General features: G+C 36.9%; 1 protein-coding gene across 1 annotated transcript; it reads right to left on the reverse strand.

Moving 5' to 3' along the window:
* Window positions 1-5,330: 5,330 nt before the first annotated feature.
* On the reverse strand, window positions 5,331-10,403 carry LOC109052600 (growth/differentiation factor 5-like). Its single transcript, XM_019070013.2, has 2 exons — window positions 9,484-10,403; window positions 5,331-6,431 (listed from the first exon to the last, which is right to left on the reverse strand). The coding sequence occupies exons 1-2, from the start codon at window positions 10,109-10,111 to the stop codon at window positions 5,569-5,571; spliced, it is 1,491 nt and encodes a 496-aa protein (XP_018925558.1). The 5' UTR covers window positions 10,112-10,403; the 3' UTR covers window positions 5,331-5,568.

A 10,403-nucleotide genomic window follows, 5' to 3' on the forward strand; every position in this document is an offset into this window, starting at 1 on the left:
AACCGTCAAAAGCCACCTCAAGCGAGCATAACATTTTTGTGAATTAAGAGATTTTTTTAATAGTTTTTCAGAATTTGTTGTTTCCATCACTCGTTTCGTTTTCTCAAACAAAATCAGTAGCACCCCAAGGTAAAGCTGCATTAATGGCATTTCATTGCAGATTTTGCAAACTATTATGGTTTGTGCTCTGGAGATCAGTTTCTACAGGCTTCCATAACCTAAAGTAAAAATCATGCTAATCCTCTGTAAATAAACATTCTTTCCAGGGTTAAAAAGATGTTTAGAACGATGATAACCCAGGGTTAAGCACAATGTTAAAAGCTCTGATAGCTTTTAAACTTGTGAACTGGAGTAAAGAACTGCTGTTTTTATTCTTACCTTTATAGTTCACTGGGAAAAAAAAAAATTATAATACGGAGATACGCAATGTTGGAGCCGTTACGTAAACAGGTCACGTGAGGCCTTCACCCAATCAAGAAAACATTATACATGTTTCGCTGCATTAAAAAAAATCCCTATTATAACAGACCTTCGACTCTCCAGTTCCCATTAGTCTCTCACCCTTGTTCCGCAAGCAGATGTGCAATGTGGATATAGTACTAAAGCTCAAACTATCACTGCTAATTCATCTAGCCGTGACAGATCTCTACATTTTGTTCTGATGTCATTTAGTGATAGAAAATAGGAGGAGGCAGATAAAATTATCTGCCTCCTTTGGAATGCCTTGATGCGTGGAAGCAGCTGCCAAATCCAGTGACGGAAGTCATGAAAGTATGCATGCCATTGATCCATCAGGCTCACCCGTGTTTTCTCAACAGCAGATCTCAAAGCTGGGGGTGGAATAATACCGGCCAATCTGCAGAATGTCAGCACAGCAGCCAAAACCAGGAGGTCCAGGCAAGCTGGGAAGGCTATGCATGAACGACAAAGGTGGTCTTTGGCCTGACCAAATGACATTGTATTGGCTGTAATATTAAAGTTTGTCTGGCTCGAATTGCTGATGCTACAATTTTCCAAAACACTGCATGTACTGAAGGGGAATTCATTGAAAATGAATTGTATCTGATGGTAGCGTTGTTGCCTATGTTGTTTTTAGTGATCCAGTATTGAAACTCTGGCCAGTTATTGATAAACCAGTACTTATTTACATGCTGTGAAGGTTGTACTTATTTTTCTAAAAACAAACTAAACTCATTCTTATGCACAAACACAGAGCTCTATCGTTATATTCACTTTTAACACAGAGAGAGTGTTTTTCAAAGGGTTAAATTTTTGCCATAGTCTGTCATTATCCCTTTAAGTTAGTGATAAATGATGACAAAAGTCATCTGCATCTTAAAAATAGGCAGAAACGATTCAATTCCAGGGTTTTGTGCTCTGCTAAACTGCATGTGTTCATTCAGGTCCTGTAAAGACATTGTGGAAGATAGAGTTTCTAGTAACTAAAAGAAAAGTATTTCATCATAGTTAAGGCCAGGATGAGATTCAGGTCTTGGACTTACAGAGGCAAATTATTTTTATATATAAATATTTGACATAAATGCATAACATATAACTCGGAAGTGGAGTCCATAGGCTCTACTGGAGTGTTTGGGTGTTACGTTTTCTCTCTTGAGTTTTATAACCTTGTTAAACTTTATCCTTTTCCCCATCTAACATAAAAAAATCTTCCTAAAACATTGTTTTTCTTGATCACTGCTTGCTTATATCTTTAATTTGTTTTCCAATACATGGTATCCCACTGTATAATAGAATTGTACAGGCATCTGTCAAGGAAATATAAGATTGCGTTGGAAAAATGTTAAACATCGGTCAAGGTTTCCTTGCCAGAGCCGATAACAAGCCAACAAAAATGTTAAGCCTGAAAGACGGAGATGGAGGGAAAAGAAGAGATTAAGGTTTAGGAAATACACTCTCCGCTCAAAGCCGCAGGAACTCTATAAAAGTGAGTGAGTGTAAAGACTCTGTAGTAGTGAGTGTCCATTGGCCAATGTTAATGTAGACGTGTTTTTGTCAGCTTTCCCAAAGTATCATTGTGAAATCTGCTCAGGCTAATGGACGGGCAATTAAAGTTATATTCAATTAGCTCCATGAGTTAAAACTACTCTCGAATCCAAGTGAGCAGGTGGTTCTGCTTATATGAAACAAAACACGTCTCTTTAAGACTATGTGATACTGTACAATCTGATCTAGTTTGACACTTTGCCACAATCCAGGGCCATGTACAGTGACAACCGAAACTTAATCCTACAAACAAGTCCTGTTTCTGCTTAGACAGATGTTTTAATGTTCAAATTTACAATAGTCTGTGCTTTAAGAAATAAGAATGTACAATAAAGTTCTTTTAAAGGAATAGTTCACTTTAAAATTAAAATTTGCTGAAGATGTGCTCACCCTCAGTCAGTCCAAGATGAGTTATCTGTAAAACTGTAATGTGTTCTTTATCAGAACGGATTTGGAGAAATTCAGCATTATCACTTGATTATTGTGTCCTCTGCAGTGAATGGGTGCCGTCAGAATGAGAATCCAAACAGCTGATAAAAACATCACAATAACCCACAAGTAATCAACACCACTCCAGTCCCTCAATTTACGTCTTGTGACGCGAAACGCTGTGTGTTTGTAAGAAACAAATACATCAAGGTTTTTAACTTTAGAACCATTGCTTTTGGCCAAAATACTATGGAAAGTCTATAATCCATAATAACACTTCCTCCAGTTAAAAAGTCCATCACCTGTTGTCCTCTCATGTCAAAATCCACCAACATACTTGTTTAGAGCTGTTTTGGACTGTTTCTGCTTGCAAATGATGCTTGACCTGTGCAAAATTTCACCCCTGATTCTGACAAGTTGACTTTTCACTGGAGAAAGAAATATTATGGATAGAGGACTCATATTTTAGCTAGAAGCAATGGTTTTGAGTTAGAAATGTCTTAATGGTGGATTTGTTTCTTAGAAACATGCAACTTTTCACTTCACAAGACTTCAGTCAATGGACTGTAGTGGTGTGGATTATTGTGATGTTATTATCAGTTGTTTGGACACTCATTCTGACAGCACCCATTCACTACAGATGATCCACTGGTGAGCAAGTGATGTAATGCTAAATTTCTCCAAATCTGTTCCCATGAAGAAACCAACTTATCTAAATCTCGGATGGCCTGAGGGTGGGTATATTTTCAGCAAATTTTCATTTTTGGGTGAACTATTCCTTTATTGAATTGCCTGGTATTTAGGAATGTTCAATATTCAAATGCATAATTTTAGATGTCTATGTTTTTATAAATGAAAATGTTTGAATTTTTAAATTATGTGAGTTTTGCTTTAGATGTTTAATAATTGATTTCTGTAAAACCAGACTATAGCAGTAGTAGTCCATTAATCCATTGACTGAGTGATTGGCAATGCATTGCATAGAATATTCAGTGTCATCCTTGTTGTAATGTATTTTCCTGTCATCAACAACAAAGCCACATATGGACCGATTTTGGTGTAAGCGGTGCCATACAAACATTTGTTATCTTGTCACATTTCTCTGCCATTTTTTTCTTTCTTATTTTCCCTCTTTTTTTCAGACAAATTATTTGATGATAAAAGCATTGTACCTGTTTAGGATGTCACATGTGCATTGTCTCTCTAGCAAAAAACTTTTACAAAGAAAAATCACTCGAAACTATTTAGTTCTGAGACCTTTTGTTTATTATGAATATCTGCTTCTATCAGTTAACATTGTAAATTCCTGGTTTAAAGTTTCCATTTATTTACAAAGTGCAGACATAGTTAAACTATCTGTGGTATGGTGGTTGAATTAAATTCACTCAATTTAAATTCCATGTTTAAATGTAATTATATAGCTTTCTATATTTGTACAAAACCTTTTGAAACCTTTTTGTTCTTTCAGAATGGTTAGCATCACAATATGCGTTACATGCTGTTACTTTGGGAAGTAACTTTGACTTGATCATAAAAACAACAACAACAACAAAACACACGTCCATTATCCCTTCAGCACTAAAAGCAATAGCAACATGTTTCTATTGTAAAACAAAGGTTAAAAAAAGAAGTTTAAACTATTTACTTAGCACTGAAATACATTTAGCTCATTTAAAAACAATTTTTAATACAACAAGACATTTACTCAAGTTTTATCACTTAAAAAAAAAAAAAATACTTAAAATGTGCTTCTGTTGAGCAGCTAATAATGTGAGGATAAAATATCAACATGTGGTGAGTAGTGGTGTCATTTCACCAGCAAGATTCACAATTCTGAAGATGCACTGACTAATCCAGCACTGGTAAAACATCTACTATAAGATAATTAAATATTTACTTGTTGCTTGCATTTACATGTATTCCAGCAAAATATACTGAATGGCTGTCAATGGAGACAGATGTTTTTAGCAGCCAGATGGTGTAGTTATGACATCTACCAGCAGGGGAAAACTGAGCCAAATGTATTAGCACAAAAGCCCTCGGCTAGCTTTGAAGAGACACCTGCGTTTGACTAGGGAATGTGTGGCGTTTTATTGGCACATCAACACAGGTTCGTGTAAACAAAAAAAAATAAAAATGTAAAAGCAACAGTGTTTGTTTGTTCTGAATCCTTTATGTGAACTCCAGATGTTAATAATGATCTACATGACAGAGTTGTGCAAAATTCAGAATGGAAGAAGCGGCTCTCTTTCAATTCATGAGTGTGAACTGAAATTGGCCACATCCGACAGGAAGTTCATTGGAATGACTGGAAGAGGAATTTACTGAATTGCAATTCGTCACAAATAATGCATTCTGGGAAAAGAAGTGTTTTTCCACCCTGGTTAACAGTTAATTCATTAAATATGATGGAATATATGTTCTTTTATTTAGTTTATACATATTTAGAATCTATCTATCTATCTATCTATCTATCTATCTATCTATCTATCTATCTATCTATCTATCTATCTAGAGTCACAAGTTACATATTTCTTTAAATAGCTGTGGATTTGATAATTGTGAATAGTGTAATACATTTATTTATTTATTTATTTATTTTTTTCGTAAAATCATTGTTGTTATTGAAATATAATTTTTTTTTAACATAACATTTTCATTTCCGGATAATTTTACTGTTAAAAAAGAAAATCCATAAAAATAGGGCACAATGTATTAAAATGAAGGCAGTTTCCATATTGTCCTTCTATTTTTTTTTTTTAGTTTTTTTTTTAAAGGTATTTTACCTGTATTTTGGATTTTGCATTGGATTGTTTTATAATTAATGGAAATGTCAATAAAATTAATAAACAATGTCCTACTTCCTTAAATTCATATTTAAATTGCAATTCTATTTGCTTCCTCGATTCAAATTGAATTTAAAACATTCTCAGTTAAATTCTGAATGGTGCACAACCCTGTTTCATTTAGAATGCAAGTGTATAAGCTATTGTTTATAAAATAAAATAAAATAAAAAAAGTTAACAAAAAGGAAAAGTTTTGGTCAAATAACTCTTGACAAAGTAAGTCTGGAAGTCATGAAGACCCAAAATGTATCTCTTCTGGTTGCTCTTTGAAAGTCTTCAGAATATCTCGCTACCTGCAACCACAGCTCTCCACCACCATGTCCTCGTACTGCTTGTACACCACATTATTGGCCGAGTCAATGTACAGAATACTGATGGGGCTGAGTCTGGTCGGGACGCAGCAGGTCGGTGGTGTGGATCTGGGATCCATGGAGTTCATGAGAGTCTGGATGATGGCATGATTGGTAGGCTCCAAATGCGAGCGGATGGGAAAGTCGCAGACGCCGTCGCAGTGAAAGGCCTCGTACTCCAGAGGCGCGATGATCCAGTCGTCCCAGCCCATTTCCTTGAAGTTGACGTGCAACTGCTTCCGGTTGCACCTCTGTTTGGGGTTCTTGGGTGGTTTTTTCACACGTGGCAATGGTGCCCGCCGCATCCGCCGCTGGGTGAAGAGGTACTCGTAGACGGTTTTGTTGTCGTGACCCGAACGGGCTTTGATCTCGTTGTAAAAGAGCCCTCGCTTTTTTGTACGGCCAAACACCACAAAGAAGGCTTTTTCCTTATTTTGCCTTCCCACCCGACCCAGGCCGAGCAATCGCAAGTCAAGCGGTCCGCCTTGATTGTCTGCGTCCAGCTCAAAGCAAAGCTGAGGAGCGTTTCTGAAGTCCCTGAACAGTTTCCAGATGTCAAACACTTCCCAGTACGGGACGCTATGAGGTTTGATGTATCGGGTCTGCAGCAGGATGGGTGTTTGCTTACCTGAGGCACAGGTGTACAGTCTCAAAGCTGCCATGCCCTCAATAAACGTGACCTTGCGAAAGTCCGTGTGCTTCTTTCGGAGGATGCGCAGCTCTGCGCCTAACAGACCCTCCTTCTCCATTGAGCTGATATTGAAGAGGTACCGCTGACGCCTCAGGAGGGGCCCACGGTCATCTGCAAAAGTTAAGGTCAAAGGTCAATAAAAACAGCCCTTGATTTGCTTCAATTGTTTCATTTTAAAACTTATCTCTGTTAATAGCACAACACAAAAAAGTAGTATGATTTGCTTTTCATGTACAATTTTTTTATAATAAGTCCATGTTTTTTGGATGTTACCATGGTAATACCAATTTTTTGTATGGTATTATGGTAATGTTGGATAGTTTTGGACATCTGTAATTTTTTTTTTTATATATATATATACATTTACTGTTGTGATACCATGATTTTATGATCATTTACCATAGTAATACCCTGGTTTTTGCACATGCTTTCAAGATAATACAATGTTGTTTTTGTCTGTACTATGGTAATACCATGTGTTTCGGATATTATCCATGATAATGTTACCATTTACCATGGTAATAGCCTACTATGTTTTTTGAATACAATAATGTTTTTTACCATGGTAATAGCCTACTATGTTTTTTGAATACAATAATGTTTTTTTATCATTTACCATAAGAGTAATATGATTTACCATGGTAATACCATGTTTTTGCACATGGTGTCAGGGTAATACAGTGTTTTTTAATTGGTGTTATTTGTTTTTTTGTTATGTTTTTGTTCTTTTGGTTTATGCCATGTTTTAGAGTAATTATGGACATTTACCATGGTAATACAATGGTATCATGTGCAGTAAACACCATATTACATGAATATGGCAATCATTCAGCAACATGGTATTTCCATCTGATACCATCACTACTTTTTGAAAGGGAAGACATTTATTTTTAAAAGAGTAAAATGATCAGTCACTTTGATCTTTTCTAACAGCACTGCAGCTAATTTTTTCCACAATCAAAAGCTCACACATCGTGATTTTGTGTGTGTGCGTGTGTGTGTGTGTGTCTGTCTGTCTAAGAGAGAGCACTTTCTGAAGGCAATGCAATGCAATATGAAGGCAGTGCATTATGAAAATCAAAGGTTTCATTTTATCCAAGAACAGTTTGCTTTCAAAAGACTATTAAAACCAGATGACCTCGGCCTGGAGACTACAACATACTGTAAACACAGCATTATTATCAACCTGCAGCTATTTACCAGTGGGCCTACCACCGTGACATATGGCTTTCACTAACATAGGCTGAAAAGACCATCTGAAGCGCATGGAGAGGGGCAGAGAGAGTGCAACTGATTAGCTCTGAATGAGTGTGTGTTTGTGTGTGTGGAGATATAAATTACACTGAATGTATGTTCAAAGACATGATGTGCGGTCCATTTTAAAAACTGAAAGAAATAGTTATAACTTAGAGCAAATGTTAATACCAAAAAATGGAAATTTTAACCACAATTTACTCACATTCATGTCAATCCAAACCTGTATGACCTGTATGATCTCCAAAAGGAGATATTTAGCAGAATGTTCCAGGCTTCTCTTTTTCATGCATTGAAAGTGAATGGAGAACTAACATTTGTGCTCCACAGATGAGGTCATACAGGTCTGAAGCAACAAATGTGAGTAAATGATCATTTGTAGGGAAACTTTTCCTTTAGGTGATGGAAAAATGCATGCATTTCTTTCTCGGTGTCTACAGAGGATGTGGTAACTATAAATCTGCAAAGGGCATTTCACACGGCATAAACTAAAACCATTCAAAGCTTCTGAGGAGTCAACCTTGGAGCTACATAAAGCAGGGCCATTTAAATGCCGTTTTAAACAGATTTACTTTGAAAAAATAAAAACATATTGAGGCCACCTACTTGTAACCGGCCCAGGAGTTTATTTACTTTAAGCAGAGGTCCATCAAAAGTCTTATGCCAGATGCATATTGACACAGTTGGTTTGGGTCAGAGACCCGGATTAAAAAACCCCTGATTGTGTCAATTTAGTGTGTAGTGCAAAACTAAGCAGAAATAATATGTTTTAAAAATATATATCCACTGACTGTTCTTTCGTATAAACAGAATAGGACAATTTAACGTAAATGCAGTAGACTTCAAATGGGTAGTTGACGTGACATTTCAAGCAGCGACAGCAGTATCCTGCCATTTGAAAGGCCATATAACATTTTCCTATGCAAGTTTGTTTTTTTATTGTCATACCTCCACTTTTTTATGAGCTTAGTATTTGAGAAAATATATTGACTATAAACTCTATGGGATATTTATTCTCATAAATAATTTATTTTTCACACTGCCAGGCTATTGGGCCTGCAAAAATCTTAAACATGATTAAAGATAGTGTGGCCACTTACTACAGCTTTGCCTTATAAAATCTATTTTAACCTAAAATCTTTATACTAACTAGCTAACTAACTAACTAGGTAAATGGTAATTGGGACTAGGAAAAACTGATACTGATACTAATTGTCTCAAGTGAATATTTCAGTGAGTGGTTTATATATATATATATATATAATATATATATATATATATAGATATATATATATATATATATATATTCATAAGTTTATATATTCTTCTTAAGTTTCACCATCATAGTCAAGGGAAAAAAAAAGTCTGGCATGTTGTCACAATATATGGGGTAAGTAGTCATATTACAAACCTGATATTAAATAGCGAATTATAGGCTTTTCTCATTTTAAATAGTTAAATTGGTATAAAACATAAAACAATTCATGAAGCAGCTACTGTAAATGTACCAGAAAACAAATTCTAATTAATAAAATGTTACATATAAATACATAAAATAAACCATTGTGATTTTATTGTTCATCCTTTTACCCAAAAACTATAAAAAATAAAATAAATAAATATGTTATATATATATATATCTATATATATATATATATATATATATATATAATATATATATATATATATATATATATGAAAATCATATGAAATATAAAACTTTGAATATTAAATATTTGCAACCAACAAGGGAAAAAAAGGAAGAAACACTTTTGATTCAAAACCTCCTAGTTACTGAGATACAGCCCTTGTGACAATTTACCAATGTGACAACTTGCCCCGGTTATCCATATAGTGAGGATATAAAAGAACTCTCCAATGCAAAGCAGAATAAACAGGGATACCATACCTTGTCCTTTATCTACAAAGCTGGTGATGGTATTGGCCATCCCAGCCTCGTGCAGGACACTAGTATTGACCTCTCCGCTGGACAGTGACCAGTACAGGGACAGCATGTAGTCATGGGGCGTCACTAAAAGGTGTTTGGGTTCCTCGCTGCCCTTCAACTTCACCGCTCGCAGGTGCGCAGGTGGCGGTGCGATGCTTTTTATCGCGCCAGCATTGGTCTGACCAGCCCTGATCGCAGCCGGCGCAGGGGATTTCTGAACAGAAACTCCTTTATTGTGCCCCGCTTGGTGCTGGATGCTGGAAGAGGATGCGACTCTCGCTGCATCATTGGGTACCCAAGAGCGCGCGGCTTCTCTGCGCCCCAGACTCACAGGGGCCGCGGCGCGAGCCGGGTTAGCCTCGGCCTTGATCAGAGGTGGACCAGCGCGGATGCGAGAGATCTTGGCGTTATCTGAGGGCTTAACGAGAGTCGTGCCGTTGCGCGCCACCGGTAACTGTGGATTGGCTTTGGCCGTCCCGGCGCCCCTGTGACCGGCCACTCCGGCGATGGAGAGCGCCTGCGGGATGAAGTCCAGGTATAATAGAGTCCAGAAGCCCAATAAAAGAGGGAGACTAGTCAGAACTTTCATCCTCTGATCTTCCTCTGAGTTTCGGTGATGGAGAAATGACCGACGGCTCTACCATGAACGGGTCTGGAGAGGTAAAAATGAAGCTTTGGAAAAGTCTGATCGATTATTCTGCGCAAATCATTGCCATGAGCCCCTCTCTTCAGAACCATAGTGATCCAGCTCTCTGTCGGAGTGGAGATCCAGGAGTAGGTACAAAAGCGCAGTGTCTCTCGGTGAAGTCCAGCGGTTCTGCTTGATATCTTGTAAGGGACTTGTTTAAAATCCCACTTTTTCCAAGAGGGAAGGATGGCGT

The sequence above is a fragment of the Cyprinus carpio genome, chromosome B6, assembly GCF_018340385.1.
Source record: "Cyprinus carpio isolate SPL01 chromosome B6, ASM1834038v1, whole genome shotgun sequence".
In the NCBI taxonomy this organism is placed as follows: Eukaryota; Metazoa; Chordata; class Actinopteri; order Cypriniformes; family Cyprinidae; genus Cyprinus; species Cyprinus carpio.

What these genes read in the sequence shown, in the direction of transcription:
- LOC109052600 (XM_019070013.2), bottom strand. Translation starts at nt 10,111, where the DNA reads ATGAAAGTTCTGACTAGTCTCCCTCTTTTATTGGGCTTCTGGACTCTA. An exon ending in CTTTGTAGATAAAGGACAAG is followed by an intron (nt 6,432 to 9,483) that starts GTATGGTATCCC and finishes TAACTTTTGCAG; the next exon opens with ATGACCGTGGGCCCCTCCTG.